The sequence below is a fragment of the Ustilaginoidea virens genome, chromosome 4 (genome assembly GCF_000687475.1).
Source record: "Ustilaginoidea virens chromosome 4, complete sequence".
Lineage (NCBI taxonomy): Eukaryota > Fungi > Ascomycota > Sordariomycetes > Hypocreales > Clavicipitaceae > Ustilaginoidea > Ustilaginoidea virens.
In genome coordinates, this window is record NC_057319.1 from 168,131 (window position 1) to 188,800 (window position 20,670).

The window sequence follows — 20,670 nt, forward strand, 5'->3', positions numbered from 1 at the left end:
CCTGGTCTGCAGGAGACGCCTGTACGTACTTTGATAATCCACCCGGACTTTCGGCGCTGCCTGCCCGTTCCGGTGTCACGACGCTAGCAGGCTCCGCCCGTTTTTGCAGACATGAAACATTCAGACTCTACTATCCTAGTCCGCCGGCATTCCGAGGGGGCGAGGCTTGCCTCTGGAGGATGGGCAGCACGTGGTTGCCGGCCTTTGTCTCCTATTGGGGCCCGGCTCAAGTCCGGTCTGGCCGACTCGTCGACGGAGCAGCGTGATACGTTGCCCAGTCCCTCGCCCTTAACTGGACGGCCTTATCGGCTGCGGTCACGGAGCACCCCCGGGAATAACCCGGCCGCAGGTTCGCCCGCGATAGGCAGGCCCGGACAGGCCGGCCACCTGTTCGTTTCTGGCTCGCCCCCGCTGGTGCAACTGAAGATGCCGCAACCGGGCATGTCGCGTGTTGGACCCCTTCCTGCGTCCCGGCTGAAACAGATCCCCGTGGATATCTGTCGGCCCGATTCAGAAGCGCCTGATGCTTTTGTCGAGAGCATGGCACATACACTCTGGGCCCTACGTACGGGTCAATCCCCGAGGTGGGCCCGTCTGTTCCGGCCAGAGTGTCCCGGTGTGGTGCCAGTTGGCCAACTCTTCGAATTCAGACTGGGATGTGGGCAGCCAGAAGGGGGCCAGAGGGGGCAAAAGAACCAAAGGATGACTCACTTGACAGCGCCTGTAACCTTAGTTTGTGCCGGTCGTTGCTAAACGGCGACAATGGCGCATACGTTTCCGGGGCGCCACGGCGGGGGCTGGGATAGGAAGAAGAGGACAGAGTGAGAAGGGAACAGAGTGCAAGCTGCATAAAGCCGCGCGCGGCTGCTGCTGATGTCGCCATCGGGATCGACGCCGGAGGCATCGAGCCCCGGGGACGTTGTTAGTTGGCATCATTGGCGCGTCCAGCCTCACGCAACGACGCCGGGCCTGCCAAGTGGCCAGCCCTGGTGGCGGCCGTGAGGTGTGACGGGCTTGTGGCTGCGAGCGGCTACAGCGACGATTAGCCCTGGGGGTTAGTGCTCCGTACATGTAGTCATACTTGTGCGCTAGGCGGTGCCTGGACGGGTTCCAGACCAGACTCCAGAGGCCCATGTGCTCCCAAACCCCGTATCATTGACGGATTTTGTTTCTGTCCGGCAAGGCGTCTCCGAGTCCTTCCAGCTTGGAGAGTAATATCAGGCCCCACCATTGCCCGGCCGGGGTCTGGCATCGCGATGCATGGCAATGGCATTACTTGGTTATTCGCCACCATCGTATACCATTGCCGGTTCCTTTATCCACGTGCTTCTCTTCGCGCAAGGATATAACTAGGAAACGGGGCCCCGGGTTCCCGGTCCAAGCAGCCCCGGAGCCCACGTCAAGCTGCAGCCCTCGACTCGCATCAGACCATCTCCCCCACCCCTATAGCAAAGAAAGCTCCCTTCTCCAGCAGCGTAGGAAAGAACAGCCGGCCCATTTCAGCATGCGGTACACTATCGTCTTGATGCTGACCTCGCTGGTCGCCGCTGACCAGCTTGTCACCCGCGCCTGCAGGGAGCTGGGCAATTCATGCTCTTCAGACGCGGATTGCTGTGTGAATGGCTTTCGCAACGTTGGCTGCAGGTCCAAGGTATGCGTCTGGACGGGCCAGACCTGCAGGCAGGGGGGCGCTCCGTGCGTTCTCGGGGCGGAGAACAGCATGAGTACATACAATGCCTGGGGGGCTTGTTGCAAGCCCTACACCTGCACCCACACGAACGATGGCAACCATTGCACATACAAACCTCCGGTCCAGCAAATCCCCGCTCCGCAGAACCCCCGGGTCCCCCCTGTGGGGCTTAGCCGCGGCCGGTTTCGTTGGTTCAGAAAAGTCTCCCGTGACCTGGCCTCGCTTCCGGAAGCTGATATCGCGCCGCGCTCGGATGATGAAGAAGACGAAGGGGCGGGATACGGCGATTACACCGGCGCTCTGTAGTGGCGAGGTATTGCGGGGGATATCAAAGGATACGGCTGTTGGGTGTTGAGATGCGCTGTTTAATGCGCTGTAATGCTTGGTTTGATGCTCTGTCTGATGCTCTGTCTGATGCTCGGTTTGATGCTCTGTTTGATTCTTTGTTTGATATTCTGTTTGCGCGGTCTTTGTTGCCTTTGTTGCCCCGTTCAACCAGCCGAGCGTTTTGCTGGCCCGCTCTGCTAGACAATGTAGCAGGCTCATGTGTTTGGGCATTCGTACTTGGATAGATATCACCGCGCTTTCGAGCCTAGATAGGTATAATCATTCGACTTCCTTCTCTAGCATTCGTTGTGCTGCTGCGTTTCACAGAGTGCAGGCCGCACGAGTGCGAAGCCGCGCGGCTGTTGGCACCGGCCTCCGGCACCGGCCTCCGGCATCAACACCGGGCAAGATTATCAATAACGTGATCATGCATGTCATCATATTGCCGTCACGCCGCCCCAGCCCACTGCAGCTGCTGCCGCCACGGTTGGCTGCCAACAGGTCGCCACGTATTGCATGAGGTTGTACCGAACTCTTCTATGCTAATACTGCTGACCGCTGAGGTTTGCTATAGCCCCTGGTACCAACAGTAGTGAATCCCGACACCAGCAGTCGCGCAGCTTCGTGCGGCTTACCACTCTGTGAAATGCAGCAGCACAGTTAAGGCAGTGAAGCCGCTCGAATGGAGCGTTAAGTAGCGTGTTGAATGGAGTACTAAAATCAAGCCCTGTTGTATGAACAGCGTATCCAAGCACCTGATAATTATATCCCACAATCTCTCTTGCGATTCTTTAAGAGCCTACTATACAGTGCTAGTATGATCATAATATGCTATACTTTATTCTTCCTCTTTTTCTGGACGCGAGGCCAGGTCACGGGCGTCTCATGGTTCTCAACACAGCAGTTCCGAGCCTAGAAGTTCCGAGCCTAGAATTTCTGAGCCTAGAAGTTCCGGACCCAGAAGTTCCGAACACAGAAGTTCTTAATCTATTCCACCGGGAAGGATCCTGCTGCTGCTGCTGATTGCTCTGCTGCTGCTGATTGCTCTGCTGCTGCTGATTGCTCTGCTGCTGCTGACTGCTCTGCTGCTGCTGACTGCTCTGCTGCTGCTGATAGCTCTGCTGCTGCGGATTTCTCTGAGCGGTTCTGGGCACGCATACTCGATTCACTTCGTCGCAGCGATAATGGAAAGGCTCGCAGCAAGCCCCGAGGGCCATAGCTGTCATATGGTCTACCTGGGGCAGGCACATGGTACCCGGCGCGCTGCAAGACCCAATCCCTCGACAAATATTCCCCTGGCACGTGACAGCGCCCTTCAAGTCAGGATATTGACAGCACTGCTCTGTCGAAGTGCACAACCAGCCCATCTCCCTGCAGGCGCGGGCTATAGGCTGGTTAGCGGTGACCAGCGAGGTCAGCATCAAGACGACAGTGCACCGCATGCTGAGCTGGGGCGGCTGTTCTTTCGTATGCTTGCTAGAGGGAGCTTTCGCTGCTAGAGGGGAGGGGGTCTGGGGGAGGGTAGTCCGTGTCCACGGCGAGAAGCGGCGTCTACTTGGCGGTCGGCTTGTCTGGTGAGTCGAGGGCTGTGGCTTGTCTTGGCAAGACCGGGAACCTAGGACCCCTATTTGTAGTTGCTATTTGCGGCGCAGTACTGTGGCATACGTATCCGCAGGCCAGGCTCCAAGAGTACGCAAACACGTAGACCTCAAAATGTCAAAGCCTTAAGGCCCAGATCCAAGCCAGTGCGCCTGGCGCACTGAGCGACAAAGATCATGGCGCCTTGCCAGAATTAGTAAGAATCTGCAACACAGTTTCATAGAAGCATCCCTCCCACAACACCACAACCTTATTTACGATATATCGCGCTAGCAGGGGCCGGTTATATGCCCTGGAAAAGGAATAGTTGCTAAGAAAATGCGCTAATTCAGCGCATAACAGCAGTAAGTCCGTATGCCAAATTATTTGGCGTACTGGCGTATAGGCTGGCGTTTAGACTCGATAACACAAGTTCTTATCCCTACTTGATTTATAAGTCCTTTTGTATCGAGAAGCGTGCGCCAGTGCGCCAGGCGCACTTAGTTGGATCCGGGCCTAAGTCCAGGATCCATTTTCTATGCAGCTCAAGGCTCTCTCGCGCCTCCTAGACAGTTGATGCCTTTATAACAAACTAGATAATGCTGTCTTGGTGCTGCTAGGGAATAAAGAGCTATATTGCAGCTTATCATAATACATGGCAAGACCACCTCGGGGTCTCTAACAAGTCTTTCCAGGTCCACTTTGATAGTAATAACAGGCCCTTCTATCGCTGCGCTACGAACATAGGAGCAGGGAATCGGGGATGTGGACAGATGGATCAGTTGCCCCTGACTGTCCTTCCCCCTTGTAAAAGAATTACTTTGAAATAGGGCCCCTGGGGTCGGGGTCCCCGGTCTAAGCAGCCCAGAGCTAGGTCAAGCCACAACCCCTCGACCTCGCAGCAGACAAGCCGACCGCCCATTAGGTAGACAGCTGCTTCCCGACGAGGAGGCGGACCATCCGGACCATCTTCCCCGAGGCCCCTCTGGAGCACAGAAAGCTTCCCTCCGGGATAGTAATCTCCTTCCCCTTGGGCCGTCGTGCTGCGATCCCCGCGAGAAACTTGCGCAACCCAGACACCAATCCGTGCCTGGCGCAGACAACGCTCGGCAGCCCCGCTTTCCGGGCTTCCGCTTTCTCGGATGGGAAACCGCAACACGTGACCCGGCCTCGCTTCCTGAAGTTGACAGTGCGGCGCGCTCGGATGGATGACGAAGACGAATGTGCGGGGATACGGCGATTACGCTGGCTGGCGCTCTGTCGCGGGGGCCCACCGAGGTTGTGTTGAAGAGGATCATCATCATCTTCCTTTTCTGGAGTTTTATCATGCTGCGGCGATTTGGAAAGGGGCAAGCTACGTGACGCTACGTGGCGTGGCGGCTCATGATGGGGAAAAAACAGTGTCATTCGGCATATCCGCTGTTGGGAAGCCTTACGTGAGAACATTGGCCTATTGGCAGTCTGGACGCTACATGCATGTGACTGTAGGCGGCGGCGGCGGCGGCTGTAAGCAGTGGTGTGGTTCATAATGGTCCTGCTTTGGCGCCGCGCGGTGCTCGGCCGGCGGTCCAGACTCCAGGGCCCAGTCTCGGAGTCCCGGTATTCTGGCTCAGCCGCCGAATTCGTGCTAGAGGGCCCCATCCTGAAACCAGGTCAAATGGCTTGCATCAAATGCGACGAGCCTCAACGAGCTGCGCCGTGCTGCTGGGATGAGGCTACGTTGCATCTTGATCTCGTACATGGGCCGGCAAGACGTCTCCGGGCATCAGGACACGCGTTGCCTTCATCACCCGCCCATCCCCTATTGGTAGCCTTCGCCGCCGTCATTACTATCCACGCTTACCTTGTTTTCTTTGGGAGCAAAACGCATAAAAAGCCCTAGGCTCCCGGGCCAGGAGCCCAGGGCCAAGGTACAACGGGCAAGCTTGGAATATTTGGCGATCAAGTAGACGGCAACCCGTGCATCTTCCCCGGCGACGGACAAAGGAACAGCCTCCCCCCCAAGTCAACATGCAGTTCACCACCAACGTCTTGCTGCTGGCCTCGCTGGTCGCCGCTGACCAGCTTGTCACCCGCGGCTGCGTGCAGACCGGCGGGTATTGCACCATGGCTCAACAGTGCTGCGGTATCGCAGGTTATTATGTTAGCTGCGCGTCCTCGTTATGCATGGCCACCATTCAGCAGGGCACCGCCCAGCAGCTCTCGGAGACGGACCGGAAGTACATCGAGTGGATGCTGAAGTACCCCCCTGGGGGGCAGCAATCCGCGCAGCAGCAGCAGCAGCAGCAGCAGCAGCCATCTACGCAGCAGCAGCAGCAGCAGCAGCCATCTACGCAGCAGCAGCAGCAGCAGCAGCGCCAGCAGCAGTACGCCGCGCAGCAGCAGCAGCAGCAGCGCCAGCAGCCATCTACGCAGCAGCAGCAGCAGCAACAGCAGTACGCCGCGCAGCAGCGCCAGCGCCTGCTGCAGCAGCAACAGCAGCAACAGCAGCAACAGCAGCAACAGCAGCAACAGCAGCAACAGCAGCAACAGCAGCAGCAATACGTCGCGCAGCAGCAACAAGCCGCGAAGCAGCAACAGCAGTACGCCGCGCAGCAGTCCGCGCAGAAAAAATCCAACCTGCGGAAGCCCGGGCAGCAGCTGCGGACTAAGAATCGTGTTACCTTTGGTCCGAATCGCGTAAAGTATTTTAGCAAGCGGGTCTTGCGCGCGAAAGTTGATGTTGCGGCGCGCTCGGATGAAGAGCAGGGTGCGGGATACGACGATTCCACTGGCACAGGATACGGCTATTAGGTGTTGAGATCTGTTTTATATTCTGTTTGGTGTTCTGCTTGGTGTTCTGTTTGATATCCTGATTGATATTCTGATTGATATTCTGATTAATATTCTGATTGATATTCTGTACGATATTCTGTTTGATATTCTGATGATTCTGATGAATATTCTGGTGAATATTTCTGCGCATACCTGCTAGTACTGCCTACTGTGCTATTTACTACCTATCATACGTATCATTTTCCTGCCATGTCTCAACACAGTTTCCAGGTGCACACCTCTGGGGTTTATGTGCCGTGCCGAGACGGAGGTTCCCCAGGGGCAGTGCTGCGATTCTACATACCATCAACGCAACTATGTACTGCAACCTGGCGACCTACAGATGCCAACGGAAACCAACCAGCCCTCGGCAGCGGCAGCGGCAGCGGCACCGTCTGGTGCTTCCTGGGATCCCGAGTTGGTGCATGTGTACGGACGTGACCTAGCCACGCGCCCGGAAGTTGGTGTCGCGGCGCGCTCGGATAAGAAAAGAAGGAGAAGGTGCGCGATATCGACGATTACGCCGGCACTCTGCAGCAAGCCGCCGAGGTATTTGCAGGAGATGTCGTAGGATATTGTATATGGCCACCAGGTGCCGTGACGCGCTGTTTGCTCGCTCGCTCTGCAAGTCACGCCGTAGCCTCACGTATCGCTTATTAATATTTAGATGGACATTGCCGCTCTTTCTAGCTTGGATAGATGAGATTGTCATCTTGCTTTTTTACTTGGTGCCTGCCCTCTGCGCTGCCTACTGCCGACTGCCTACCTGCAAGCATCGTTTGCTGCAATGTGTGAAGAAAGGTTCCGACGGCATGTAGGTATGTATGTAGGCTACGACCCGGCGTGGCGCTGCTGAAACGGCACATCGCTCTTGCATACGTTTCCATGGCCTTACGATTTTAGCGTGGTGCACCCGTACTCTGGCGCCGGGGGGTGCTTCAGCTGGTCCAGACTTCGGAGCCCGGAGCCCAGACCCGGAAACGCCGTGTTCTGGCCCCTATCGCCAAATGCGTGCAACAGAGCGTCCTCAAACGGTCAATGGCTCGCGATAACCATGGACGAGGCTACGTTGCAGCTTGCAACGTGCGAGGCCGGCAAGGCGTCTCTGGGCGTTCGGTATACAATATATATGTGCCGCTGCTTACCATCTCCCATCCTCTCTTACTAGTACACGCCGGTATGTTATTTCTCGTCCTCACGACATTGTCTTTTTGCAAAACAACTGCAAATCGGCCCTAGGCTCCCGGAGCATAGCGGCCAAGAGCCAGGTCAAGCTCTACCTACAACCTGTCAACGCGCCTTTACTTCGTATACGTACATATATACATATATTACGCCCGTAAATATAAACCATCCCGCAATAAAAAACGTGAGCCTTCTTCCCTCCCCCTCCCCCCCTCCTCTAGCAAAGCTCCCCTGGCGACGGAAGAAATAACTCCCCGTCCCGTTCAGTATGCGGTGCAATCTCGTCGTCTTAACGCTGGCCTCGCTGGCCTCGCTGGCCACCGCTAGGGATTGCGGGACGGTGGACACTTGGTGCATGCCCCGGGCGGTAAATAACGAAGCGGCTTGTTGCCCGCCCTTACAGTGCGTTGCAGGGGGCAACGGCTACTATTGCCGAGCCCCGACGCCACTTCACCGGGCAAACGCTCTGCCGCGTCCCCCTGACGGGCCTACTCCCCTTCACCGGGTAAACGCTCTGCGCCAGCAGATCTCCCCTCAGCTGCGCCCTGCTCAGCAGCAAAACGCTCTGCCGCGTCCCGCTCCCAGGCGGCGCCCCCTTCAGGGGTATAGTCCGGCGTTATCCCCTATACCAGAGAGACGTGTTACCTTTGGTGATGTGGTAACTCACAAGTTCAGCCGTGACCTGGCTCCGCGCGGGAAAATTGATATCGCGGCGCGCTCGGAGAGAGAAGACAAAGGCGCGGGCTCTGAGCAGCTTTTCCGCCGCGAGTGCTCGCCATTGGACGCAGCATGTCAGCATGATGGGAACTGCTGCAATTCTCATCTTGGTGTCGGCTGCTTTAGCGGCCGATGCGATTGGAGGCAGGGGCCTGCTCAATGCATACCCGTAAGGGGTGACTGCGATCCCTGGAGGAAGACAATCCTGGCGCAGTGTTGCGATACTGACCATTACTTCTGCAACACCTCCACTCGGAAGTGCGATATAAAGCCTAAGCTATCGGGGCTAAGGTATGGGCCGAGGCGGCGGCCGTTCCGCGGGGCGGCGGCCCGGCGGTAAGCGGAATCATATTAATACTAGCACTCTATATAGTATATAGTGGCGAGGTAACTGCAGGGGCTATTATAGGATGTAATTTCTTAGGCCGTAAGACACGTATTTCACGTAATAATCGACTTCTTTATATTTCCTATCCTTTTCTTTATTCTATACTTTTACCTACTATACTAAGTAGGGTCTTACTAAGTAGGGTCTGCTATACTAAGTAGGGTCTGCTAGTAAAGAGTATATAAAGCCCCTTAGCTACTACCTAATAGAGGGCAAATAAGAAAACCTTAGCTAAGGCCTATCAAGGGAAGATGTACGCATAGGTCCTACGTGGCCTCATCGCACCGCATTGTGAAGATGAATGAAATAGGAAGCGGCGGCTGCTGGTGAAGCTAGTATGGTGCGGCAGCCTGCTGTTCCTACTGCGCTGCCTACTATGTACCTCCTAGGATCATATCAATGTTTCCTGCCATGTGACCGTCCAACATGGGCTCCCACGGTCTGGTAGGATAACCCCGCGTGGCGTTGCTGCATACGGCGATCGCTCTTGCATTCGTTTCCATGGCGCCATGATGGGGCCGGGATGGGAAGTGTGGGGGGTTAAGGGGGTTTACCGATACTTTTGGCGCCTAGCACTGTGGCCCGGTCCAGACTCCGGAGCCCAGACTTGGGGGAAGTCGGTATTCTGTTTCATCCAGTCGACGATTCGTGGCAGAGGGCATCCCAACCTGGACGAGCTGCCTCGGTGCTGCCGCCGCGATAAAGGCCATGTGGCAACTTACAAAGGCTGGCAAGGCGTCTCCGAGTTCTTTCGAGATGAGATGGTACAGTACTATCAGGCCCTACTACCGCTAAAGTGGCCTAGATCAAGCAGCGGGATATATATATATAGCAGCACTTATTACTGCTCGCTGCGATAAGTATTTACTACTGTTATTAATTTATATATCTACGTGCTTCGCCCCCCGGAAGAAAATAGCCATAAAAGGGTGTCTACACAGCTAATAAGAGCCAAGTAAAGCTACATATTACCCTCGACTTGCACCTGAAAGCGTCCCGCCGCGGATGCGGACCATCCCTCTCCCACCCCCCCAAGGCACCCAACCAAGGCCCCTCTAGCAAAGCGGGAACGAAATAGCTGCCTTGGTGAACATGAAGTACATTGCTATCCTCTGGACGCTGACCTCGCTGGCCACTGCGGACCAGGTTTTCCGCCGCACCTGCGTGGACCCTGGCGGACCATGCTGGAGAGATAGTCACTGCTGCGATTCTGACAAGGGGTATGGCTGCATGAACCGCCGATGCACGTTACGGCCCGGGGGTGTATGCATACCGGCGGGGCAGAGGTGCAATCCCGCGGACCAAACTCCCTGCTGCGATTCCGACCACTTCAACTGCAGTGTGTTGACCCGGAGATGCGCAGCGATACCCCATGATCATTATTATCAGACGCATAAGAAGGCGCAAGGGCTGCAGCCTCCTACCAAACACCAGCAACGTGACCTGGCCTCGCTCCCAGGAGTTGATATCGCGGCGCGCTCGGAGAAGGAAGACCAACAAGGTGCAGGCCCTAAGCCGCGCTCAGAGAAGGAAGATTCTGAGCCGCGCCCGGATAAACAAGATGAAGGCGCGGGCCCTGAGCAGCTGTTCCCCCGCTACTGTGTGCCGTATGGCAATTCGTGTCGTGCAGACGCGGACTGCTGCAATTTCCATGGCGGTGTCGGCTGCCATAACCTCCAATGCCTATGGCAGCATGGGATTCAATGCATACCGCTGGGGAAAAGCTGCCATCCCCTGCAGAAGAATACCTGCTGCCAGCCCAACTATCACTACTGCGACGCAAAGACCTACACCTGCGTGTTCCGCGAGTATGAGCAGTATCACGACTTTTACCAGATGATGCAACCGAGTTCTACGCGGCGTCCCCCTATCAAAAAAAAACAGAACAGAGAGCCACGCGACCTGGCCTCGCTCCCAGCAGAAGCTGATATCGCGGCGCGCTCAGAGAAGGAAGACCAAGTTGCAGGGTCCAAGCCGCGCTCGGATAAAGAAGACGGAGGTGCAGGCCCCGAGCAGCTTTCCCGCCGCAGCGACGACTGCGTGGCGGTTGGCGATGCATGTCGGCTGGACGAGCACTGCTGCGATTCTGACAAGGGTGTTGGCTGCATAAACCGCCGATGCACGCAGAGGTCCGGGGGTTGCGTACCGCCGGGGGATAGTTGCAATCCCTCGGGGACTCCCTGCTGCAACTCTGACCATTTCTCCTGCAGCGCTTTCACCCGCAAATGCGGAGCGACATCGTGGAACAGTTATCATCAGGATCAGTCGCGGCCGAAGCCGAAGCCGGGTTCGGGGTCGGGGCATTCTAAAACGCGGCGTCCTACCGTCAACAAAAAACAGCAGCGAAAACCGCGACGCGACCTAGCCTCGGTCCTAGAAGTTGATACCGCGGCGCGCTCGGAGAGAGAAGACAAAGACGCGGGCTCCGAGCAGCTCTTCCGCCGCCAGTGCTCGCCATTGCACGAAGTATGTAGGCGAGACCGGGACTGCTGCAATCCTCAGCTTGGCGTTGGCTGCTTTAGCGGCCGATGCTACTGGAGGCAGGGGCCTCAATGCATACCCCTAGGGGGTAACTGCGATCCCCGGAGGAAGAAAATCCTGGCGCAGTGTTGCGATACTGACCATCACTACTGCAACCCCTCCACCTCGACGTGCGTTGTGAAGCCCCCGGGGCTTGTGCTATCGGGGCTAGTGCATGGGCTGAAGTGGCCGCCGGGGCGGGAGTGGTCAGAGGGGCGGCGGCTTTCAACTTAGCGGGATCATATGAATACTGGCACCAGCTCTATAGTATGTAGTGGCGAGGTAACTGTAGGGGCTATTATAGGATGTAATTTCTTAGATCGGAATATTCGCATCTCATATGATATTAGTATTCTTTATATTTCCCATCCTTTTCTTTATTCTGTACTTTTACCTACTGCACTAAGCAGGGTTTGCTAGTAAAGAGTATATAAAGCCCCTTAGCTACTACCCAATAGAGGGCGAATAAGAAAACCTTAGCTAAGGCCTATCAAGGGAAGATGTACGCACAGGTCCTACGTGGCCTCATCGCACCGCATTGTGAAGATGAATGAAATAGGAAGCGGCGGCTGCTGGTGAAGCAAGTATGGTGCGGCAGCCCGGCTGTTACTGTCTCCTGCGCTGCCCACCACCTCCTAGGATCGCAGGATCATTTGCTGCCATGCGTCCACATGGGTTCCCAACGGTCTAGTAGGCTACGGCCCCGCGCGTGGCGTTGCTGTAAACGGGCCATCACTCTTGCATACATACGTTTCCGTGGCCCCATGATGGGGCCGGGCTGCCCGATGCTGCACGGGCTGTCAGTACCGGCATCAGCATCAGGGAAGCCGTACGAAGCCCGGCAGAGCCGCGTCAAGTGCCTAGTGGCGTCCCGTTTTCGGTGTAAATATGTATGTGTGTAGATTAACTGCAGGACTTCAGCAGGTTACCAATACTTTGGGGCGCTAGCGCGCTTTGGCTGGTCCAGACTCTAGAGGCCAGACTCGGGAACCCCGTATTCTATTTCATCTGGTGTCGGGGCGTGGCAGGGGGGGGGTCATCGTAGGATTATGGCTGTTGGGTGTTTTTGACGCGCTGCTTGACGTGCTGCTGGATGCTCTGGGTAAGCGGCTCGGCCTTTGTTGCCTTGCTTGCATTGTTATTATTATTATTATTATTATTATTTTAGACGGCCACTGCCGCTCTTTTCTAGCCTAGCTATATAATCATCATGTTTCTTTCGTTGTGCTGTCGCATATTCTCAGGAGGCAAGCCGCACGGAGCTGCGCGGCCTGCTGGTGCCGGCACCCGTGAAAGAAGCCCCCTCGAGTGATGATTTTCAGCCTGTTGGTGGTCAACCATGGGCAGCAGCGTCAGCTGTAGCGATGGTGCGGCAGAAATGTTCAAAACGCGTTGGCGCTTTGGTGGCGCTTAGCTCTGGCCGCTCGCCATCATCTGGGACGTGTCCAGAGCCCAGAGTCCACAGCCCAGGAGTCTCGGCCCCGAATCCCCGTATTCAGTCTGGCTCAGGGCCCCCGTCGCGCCTCCTGAACAGTCAACAGTATTCCCCCGCAATAAGCCTAGATAAGCGGTCCTAGTGCTGCCAGGAAGGCGAAAGGGGTGCGCTATACCTTGTTGTATCGTGACGCCAAGTCTTTCGAGGTCATCTCCAACAGCAACAACAGGGCCCCGTCCATCGCCGGGAGTCGGAGATCGGGGATCGGGGATCAAGACACACGGCGCTGCTTGTCATCGCCGACTTCTGTCACGTACCCTTGCCCCCGCCTCGCCCCCGCAAACGAGCAAACTATAAAAGGGCCCTTAGGTTCCAGGTCTAGGCGGCCAAGGGCCAGGCCAAGCCACACCCTTCCACTGGCGCCCAACGAATGTTCAAGATAAATAGACCCTGATTCCGAACCGTGGACGCGGACCATTCCCCTCCGCCCCCCCCCCAACCCCCAACCCCCAACCCCAGCGACTGAGGAAATAAACAGCGTTCCGGTCCCGATCAGTATGCTGCGAAGCCTCATCTTGGTGGTGACGTCGCTGGCCGCCGCCGTCCCGGCTTGCCAGCAGCTGGGCTGGCCGTGCGAGCAAAGCTCCAACTGCTGCGGGTTTGGACTTCGCGAGATTGGCTGTATCAACAAAAAATGCGCCTGGGAGAGAGATCCTTGCATACGGCCGTACCACCCTTGCACTTACCTTGCCAACGGCGCGGTGCCGATGAACCGCTGGTCGCAGTGTTGCGAGCCTCACGCATGTAGCCCATCGGGCAGGTGCGAATACAAACCCCTTAGGCCGTGGATCCGCCCTTCCGATTTTGTTCAGTTTAAAGGACCGCCGAAATCAAGAACCGGACGGGACCTAGCCTCGCGCCCGGAAGCTGATATCGGGGTGCGGTCGGACAATGACGGAGAAGGTGCGGGATATGACGATCATACCGGCGCTCCGTAGTGGCGAGGTATTGCAGGGGATATTGGGGGGATAGAATGACTTTTCTGGGTACCGAGATGCGAACGCTGTTTGTTACGCTACGCTGGTTTCGATGCTTTATCTGGTGCTCCGTCTGAATTGCTCTGTTTGAGCGGCTTCGTTGCCTGTTGAACCCGCCGAGCTGTTTGCTAGCCGGCTCTTCAAGTCATGCGCAGGCCTGGTGTTTGGATGGCTAAACCGCCTCTCCTTCTGTTGCCCGAGTAGATGTAGACTCCTCCTCTTCCCCCATGGGGCAAGCTTCTTCTGTTTTTTTTTAGCAATAAAAGAACGAATTGGCGGGTAAGCTAGATTTCTAGCCCCCATCTATTTCAGTCAACATGCTGCATAGCCTCGCGTTCGCCCGGACCGGTGCACGGCAAGGGAATATGCCAACGGCACCGCCCACCCACGGCCTTGAAGCCTTGGGTGATACGTGCCACAACTTTTTCCCAAGAGTCTCTGGGGAATACAGCGATTACGCTGGCACTCTCTGTACAGAGCGACGAGGTCGTATGCCGTAGCGGTAAGTACCAGGCGCAACAGGTTGCCGCCAAACAGGCTGAGCGCCTACCGAGAGTGGCGGAGGAGACGGGCCTGACGCGGTTTTTCTATTGGTCTCTTGGTTTCTCCTCTGGGCGCAAGTTTCTGTTGCCGACATGTTGAACTCCTCCAACGACGACGCTCCAGAGTATCGCACGTCATTTGCGCCGCCGCGCAGGAGCTATGTATCTATTTGAATTAGACTCAAGAGGCTGGGGCAATTCTCTGCGGATGGACCTGGAAAAGCGGTAATCATACCTGCAGGACGCGGGATGGCAATGGACGCCATTTTCCTTTTCCTCTTTTCTTTATTTTTATTTATTTTTATTTTTTTACCCCCTCCAGCTGTTGCCATGATACTGCCGGCAACGAGCTCTTAGAGGACGCCGAAATCTGCTGCACCAAGATGTGGCCACACCAAGTGCGGCTATACTGTGCTTCATTCATATACGGCGAGAAGCATCCTGTCATGGAAATACGAGATTGTTTCTTATTTAAGCAAGCTTCTGAATTATTACAGTGATTAACTTATCAAGAGGAGGGGAAAGGGAGGGGAAAAAACTTGAGATGCCATGGGTCAATGCCTGGTAGGTCATGCCAGGCGTGCCATGGCCGAGCATCAGCGGGGTAGGGTAGGGTCAGCACATGTGGGGCTTCGCCATGGACTCGGAACCTTGGAACCGGAAAGTCCATGTCAACTGGTGGGAACAGTGATGGCTTGGGCCAGGTGCCCCCCAGCCGGCAACTGTCACCGCCACAAACTCCAGCACCAACCCCGGTGGGGAAGCCCCTGGTGAGGCCTGAGCCTGGTCTGTGCCGTCTGCCGTCTGCCGTCCTGGGCCTCGACCAAAGTGGCCCTCTACCACCACCAAGTCAATCCTTTCTTGCGTCTTTGCCGACTCGCCCTCTTCATTCCTTTTTTGACCGACCCCTCTGCCGGATTGCAAAACAAAACACGGTTTTCGCTCCTTCTCGCACAAGTAACCCGGCCATGAAAAAGTTCGGCTTTGGCAAGAAGGGCGACGATGCTGACGAGGCCGGCCGCAACGCCCTCTTTGGCCGGAAGAAGCCATCGTCATCGTCGGGGCAGTCGGAAAACCCTTACGCTGGGCAAGGTGCTAGCGATCCGTACGCCGATAGCGCCAAGTATGCCAACGTGTCTCCGTACCAGCAAGCCCGCGCCGGGCTAGCTGAGGACCGGCGAGCAGGCTCCCCCGGCGGCGACCAAGGCAGCCGACCCGGCGGGCACCACTCGGGCGTGCGAAACCAGGCGCCGGAGAGCGGCTACCGGAACCCCCCCGCAGCCGGCTACGGGCCTGACCGGTACGGATCCGGCGGTGGCTACGGCTCGAATCGCTACAATACCCCGGCCGGGGGTCCTGGGGGCGCTGGAGGCGCTGGAGGTGCTCGCGGCCCTGGTGGCTACGGTGGTTTCGGGCATGCCAGGAGTGACCCGGACGAAAATCGCGACGCTCTCTTTTCGGGAGCCCAGGAGCGTCAGGTTCAGCAGCGGCAACCCCCCCCTCCTCCTCCAGCAGCTCCGCCAGGTCACGGTCAACCAGAGTCGGGGAGCAGCAACTCGTACGACGGCTACGGGGAGCAGCGGGAGCTGACGGCAGAGGAACAGGAGGAAGCTGACTACCAGGCCATCCTCGCCCAGAAGCGTCAGGTCCAGCAGGAAAGCGTTTCCTCGGTTTCACGCTCGGTCCAGATGGCGAGGCAAGCCAACGAGGTCGGTCAAGCGACGCTTGCGCGCCTCGGCGCCCAAGGCGAGCGTCTGCACAACACGGAGAAGAATCTCGACCTGGCCGCCAACCAGAACAAGATTGCGCAGGATCGTGCAGCGGAACTGAAGACGCTCAACCGGAGCATGTTCGCCATCCACGTCAACAACCCGTTCACCTCCAAGCAGCGCCAGCAGAGGGCGGACGACGAGGTCATGAGCAGGCACCGCGCCGAGAGGGAGCAGAGGGAAGCCACGCGGCATGAGGGCTTCGCCGCCAACGAGCGCATGGAAAGCACCTTTAGGCAGATCAACTCGGCCGGACGGCCCCGTCCGCAAACCCGCAAGAAGGACTACGGCAAATTCAACCTGGACGACGAGGAGGGGGCCGACGAGCTGGAAGACCAAATCGACGACGGGCTTACCGAGCTGGAGGGCCAGGTTTCCATGATGAACATGGTTGGACGGGCCATTGGCAAGGAAGTGGACGCCCAGAACAAGCAGATTGAGAGAATCATGGGCAAGGTAACGTCTCCTCCACTCGCCGTGATGAAGTAAAACATGCTGATTATTCCTTGCAGAGTGATGCTGTTGATGACGCAACGAGGATGAACCGCGAGCGGCTGGCGCGCATCAAGTGATTTCCACATGACTGGTAGTAGACGTGGTCGGATCTGATTTGCAGCGAGATGGTGATAGACGTCCTTCAGGCGGTTTCAATGATGTCGTTAGAATCTGTCGGCCCGGTACATTTCCCGACCCGAGTGAATGAGAGCAAATAAAACGTTTCAATACGGAGTAGACGATGAATGCCACGTCTGGCAGGCCTACTGGCAGCGGCTGCGGCTGCGGCTGCGGCTGCGGCTGCGCGAGGATGGAAAAGAAGCCACAAGTTAGAAACAGGTCGAGGCAACGAGTCAATCGCATCCAGATCCAGGCTGTCTTGCGTTGCTGCTTGCCGGAATCAAACAGCACATGGACGGCCAGGTTTGAAGAAGTTACTATCGTGGGACATGCTTTTATCGGTTGTGTGAGAGCCTTGGAGTAGAGCAGACTTGGCAGAGTAATAAAATGCCGTTTACCTCAACTACGTCGAATGCTTTGTACGGATGCGCTGGAGACAATTAGTCTCGAGTCGTCATTATACTTTCAAGCTTGAGGCGAGAGGACAGCGGACGGACAGTGACAGTGGACAGTGAAAATCTTGCGTCCCCAGCCAATCAAAGAGCCCACTCTGCTGCCAAGGGCAAGGACCTGGCTGACACCAGACTAGTCCCAACTTGTAGCTCTCTCTTTGGCTCTTCTCTAGTCTGCACCTTTTTTTCGGCTTCGGCTTCTTTTTTCTTCCTTCTTCTCTTCTTTTCCGAAACCGACGCCCGTCCTCCGCTTGCCAGGCCAGGCCAGGCCCAGCCCAGGCCCAATATCCGATCCCGCAACTCGCGATGGCCCCGGAGAATCAAGTGCCGAATCCACCCAAGCGACGCAAAGTTGAGCCAGGGCCCGTTGCTTCGTCCCCTCCGGTGAAGCATGGACAGCGCCGAGGCGACCAGGACGCAGCAGCACTGCTCAAGTCTCGCCGGCAGCTCCCGATATGGCAGTACCGCTCGGAAATCCAAACGTTCCTCCGCAGCCCCGAAACCGATGTTCTCGTGCTGGTCGGCGAGACGGGCTCGGGCAAGAGCACCCAGGTTCCCCAGTTTCTCTACCAGGAGCCTTGGTGTCGACCGCGCAGAGTCAAGGCGCCGGGGCGCGCGCACGACGAGGAGAGCATGTCCGTCGGCGGCAACGTTGCCATAACGCAGCCCAGGCGTATCGCCGCAACCACCCTGGCGCACCGGGTCGCCCAGGAAGTGGGAACCCCCCTCGACCGAGGTGCGTCCAGGGGCCTCGTCGGGTACTCTGTCCGGTTCGACCGCAGGGTCCCCAAGGGCTGCAGGATCAAGTTCCTCACAGAGGGGACCCTGCTCCAGGAGCTCCTTGGCGATCCGTACCTGCGGCAGTACAGCGCCGTCATCGTCGACGAGATTCACCAACGGAGCGTCGACGTGGATCTTGTGGTCGGCTTTCTGAAGCAGATTCTGTCTGACGGGGGCAAGATGCGTGGCGGGGTGCCTCTCAAGGTCGTCATCATGAGCGCGACAGCAGAGATTGACGCCATCAGGTCGTTCTTCAACACGGGGCCGCCGAGACCCGGCCCGGGCTCCGACAGAGTCCAGGTGCTTCATGTCAAGGGACGCCAGTTCCCCGTCGAAATCGTGCACGAACCCAAGCCCGTCGCCGATATCCAGGACGCCATTGTCAAGACGATATTCAGGATACACGTCCAGGAGCCTCTGCCCGGCGACATACTCGCGTTTTTCGTCGGCCAGGAGCAGATTGAGGCGGCGCAAAATCTCATCGAGGAGTACGCGGCTACGCTGGCGTCCAACGTGCCAAAGGTCCAGGTCTTGCCGCTGTACGGGCAGCTGTCCGCCGAGGGCCAGCACAAGGTGTTTCTCCCCGTCTCGGCCAAGCTGACGCGAAAGATTGTCCTGGCCACCAACATTGCCGAAACGTCCGTCACAGTCCCCGGCGTGCGATACGTCATTGACTGCGGCAAGGCCAAGATCAAGCAGTATCTGCCGACGCTCAGCATGGAGACGCTCCTGGCCAAGCCAATCTCCAAGTCGTCCGCGATCCAGCGGGCCGGCCGAGCCGGCCGCGAGGGGCCGGGCAAATGCTTCCGGCTGTACACGCAGGGCTCCTTCGACACCTTGCAGACGGCGGACCTGGCCGAAATCCTCCGCACCGACGTCGTCAGCGCCGTCCTGACCATGAAGGCTCGCGGCATCGCCGACGTGCTGGCGTTCCCGCTCATCGACCCGCCGAAGCTGGAGGCCATGGAAAAGGCCAGCTTCCAGCTGCACCTCTACCGCGCCATCGACGACGACGGCTCCATCACGCCGGCCGGGAGGAAGATGGCCCGGCTGCCCGTGCCCGCCGCCCTCGGCGCCGTCCTGCTGGCAGCCGCAAGCCGCGAGTACGACTGCATCCTCGAGGTCATCGACATCATCTCCTGCATCACATGCGGCGAAGACGTCTTTCTCCAGGTCCGGTCCGAGGAGGAGCAGCAAGAGGTCCAGGAGGCGCGGAGGCAGCTTCAGCGACGGGAAGGCGACCTGCTGACGTACCTCGCGACGATGCAGCAGTACGCAGCCGAGAACGCCGACCGCATCCAGTGGTGCAAGAAGAGGAGGATGAACGTCAGGAACATGAAGCAGGCCATGCACATCCGACGGCAGCTCCGCCGGGTGTGCCTCGAGGAGGAGCTGCTGCGCGACGCGCCCGAGCCGGACCCCCAGCCGTTCACGCCGGCGAGCCCCGAGAGGGCCGAGACGATTCTGAAATGCTTCCTCCGAGGCTACTGCTACAAGACGGCGTTTCTGGTGGAAAACGGGAGCTACGAGTGTGTCGAGGGCGTCGGGGGCCGACGAGCCATTGCCATCCATCCGGCAAGCGTCCTCCACGGGCAGAAGAAGGAGGCCATCATGTTTCTGGACCACGTCTACACCACCAAGAACTATGCCAAGAGGGTCAGCGCCATTCGCGGCGAGTGGATAGTCGAGGCAGCCAAAGTAGCAGAAGCAGACTAGGTGTAGCGAAACGCAAAGAAGGGAGAACAAAAAAAAAAAAAAAAAAAAAAAAAAAAAAAAAAAAAAGAGATTCATTTTGACGCCCACTTCCAAGTCCAGTCCCGCCTCGCCGTGGTGACGTCGACGCACTGCTTTAGCTGGACGTCTGCCCCCCGTTTCCACGCCCGTGTGTAGCGCCCCTGAGAACATCCGTCATCGCTTCTCCTCGGGATCCGGATCCGAGTGCCCGTCCTCGCCACCGCTCCGTATCGCTCGCATCAGCTCGTACAGCTGATGAATCTGCTCGTCTGCGACAGCCCAGTTAGCTAGCACCCTCGCGCCCGCGGACCGCGGCACCCACCGCTCATCTTGGCCAGCTTCCCCTCGTCCATCTTGTCGCCCGCCCACGCGTCCCCCTCCAGCGTCTGCGCGTACACTTGCCACTCGGTCAGAAAGCCAATCTGGGCAGAGTCCCCCACCCCGGAGGGGGGAGCGTCAGCTTCCGTCTCGACGTCGCGGGGGGGGGGGGGGGTGTTTGTCTCATCTCGTCTCGTCTCCGGGGGGGGGGAGTAAGTAGGGCAAGGTAAGGGTAGGGTAGTGTCGGCAAGGGGCGTGGGGGGGGGGAACGCACCAGATGGGCCGGGTTGTCGACGCGGCGGTGCAGGCGGAACTCGGCCTTGAGGTACTCGTCGCCCAGGATGCGCATGTCGGCGGGGAGGCGCTTCCGGTGGGCTCGCAGGAGCCGTCTGTAGAGCGGGATCGGGGCCAGCAGCGGCGAGGGCTGCGGGCGGAGCGGCCTCTGCGCCGCGACAGCCAGTCTCGGGGGGGACAGACGCATCGCCAGAAACGGACGTGGCCTGGTGGTGGGGGCAGTCTTTCAAACTCTCAAGACGGGACGTGACGGGACGTGACGGGACGTGACGTGAAGCTTTGTTCTTTTTCTTATTTTTGGGATGCAGATGCCGAGGTCGGCGGGGCTTTGGCCCCCATGCGCGACAACAGAGCGCCAGCCTATCAGAGGAAGCCGCCGCGGACCCCACATGCATTCATCCAGCCTTGGCGCGAGGGAAACGGCAAAAAGAGGCGGGCCAAAAGAAAAAAAAAACCCCTTGAAAAAAGACAGGGA

At 57.8% G+C, this 20,670-nt stretch overlaps 7 protein-coding genes across 7 annotated transcripts; 5 read left to right on the forward strand and 2 right to left on the reverse strand.

Annotated features, from left to right (window-relative positions):
* Nucleotides 1-1,504: 1,504 nt before the first annotated feature.
* Nucleotides 1,505-1,996, forward strand: UV8b_04552 (uncharacterized protein; the record flags this gene model as incomplete). Its single annotated transcript, XM_043142050.1, has 2 exons — nt 1,505-1,651; nt 1,817-1,996. 2 exons carry the CDS (start codon nt 1,505-1,507, stop codon nt 1,994-1,996), a joined length of 327 nt encoding a protein of 108 aa, XP_042997984.1.
* Nucleotides 1,997-2,889: 893 nt separating this feature from the next.
* UV8b_04553 (uncharacterized protein) lies at nt 2,890-3,234 on the reverse strand (the record flags this gene model as incomplete). Its single annotated transcript, XM_043142051.1, has 1 exon — nt 2,890-3,234. The coding sequence occupies one exon, from the start codon at nt 3,232-3,234 to the stop codon at nt 2,890-2,892; it is 345 nt and encodes a 114-aa protein (XP_042997985.1).
* A 2,371-nt stretch (nt 3,235-5,605) lies between these two features.
* Nucleotides 5,606-6,388, forward strand: UV8b_04554 (uncharacterized protein; the record flags this gene model as incomplete). The annotated part of the gene is made up of 1 exon (XM_043142052.1): nt 5,606-6,388. One exon carries the CDS (start codon nt 5,606-5,608, stop codon nt 6,386-6,388), a length of 783 nt encoding a protein of 260 aa, XP_042997986.1.
* A 3,403-nt stretch (nt 6,389-9,791) lies between these two features.
* UV8b_04555 (uncharacterized protein) lies at nt 9,792-11,008 on the forward strand (the record flags this gene model as incomplete). The annotated part of the gene is made up of 2 exons (XM_043142053.1): nt 9,792-10,841; nt 10,910-11,008. The coding sequence occupies 2 exons, from the start codon at nt 9,792-9,794 to the stop codon at nt 11,006-11,008; spliced, it is 1,149 nt and encodes a 382-aa protein (XP_042997987.1).
* A 4,193-nt stretch (nt 11,009-15,201) lies between these two features.
* On the forward strand, nt 15,202-16,574 carry UV8b_04556 (uncharacterized protein; the record flags this gene model as incomplete). The annotated part of the gene is made up of 2 exons (XM_043142054.1): nt 15,202-16,458; nt 16,515-16,574. 2 exons carry the CDS (start codon nt 15,202-15,204, stop codon nt 16,572-16,574), a joined length of 1,317 nt encoding a protein of 438 aa, XP_042997988.1.
* An 801-nt stretch (nt 16,575-17,375) lies between these two features.
* Nucleotides 17,376-19,565, forward strand: UV8b_04557 (uncharacterized protein; the record flags this gene model as incomplete). Its single annotated transcript, XM_043142055.1, has 1 exon — nt 17,376-19,565. The coding sequence occupies one exon, from the start codon at nt 17,376-17,378 to the stop codon at nt 19,563-19,565; it is 2,190 nt and encodes a 729-aa protein (XP_042997989.1).
* A 192-nt stretch (nt 19,566-19,757) lies between these two features.
* UV8b_04558 (uncharacterized protein) lies at nt 19,758-20,382 on the reverse strand (the record flags this gene model as incomplete). The annotated part of the gene is made up of 3 exons (XM_043142056.1): nt 19,758-19,852; nt 19,906-20,005; nt 20,176-20,382. The coding sequence occupies 3 exons, from the start codon at nt 20,380-20,382 to the stop codon at nt 19,758-19,760; spliced, it is 402 nt and encodes a 133-aa protein (XP_042997990.1).
* Between the last annotated feature and the right edge of the window lie 288 nt (nt 20,383-20,670).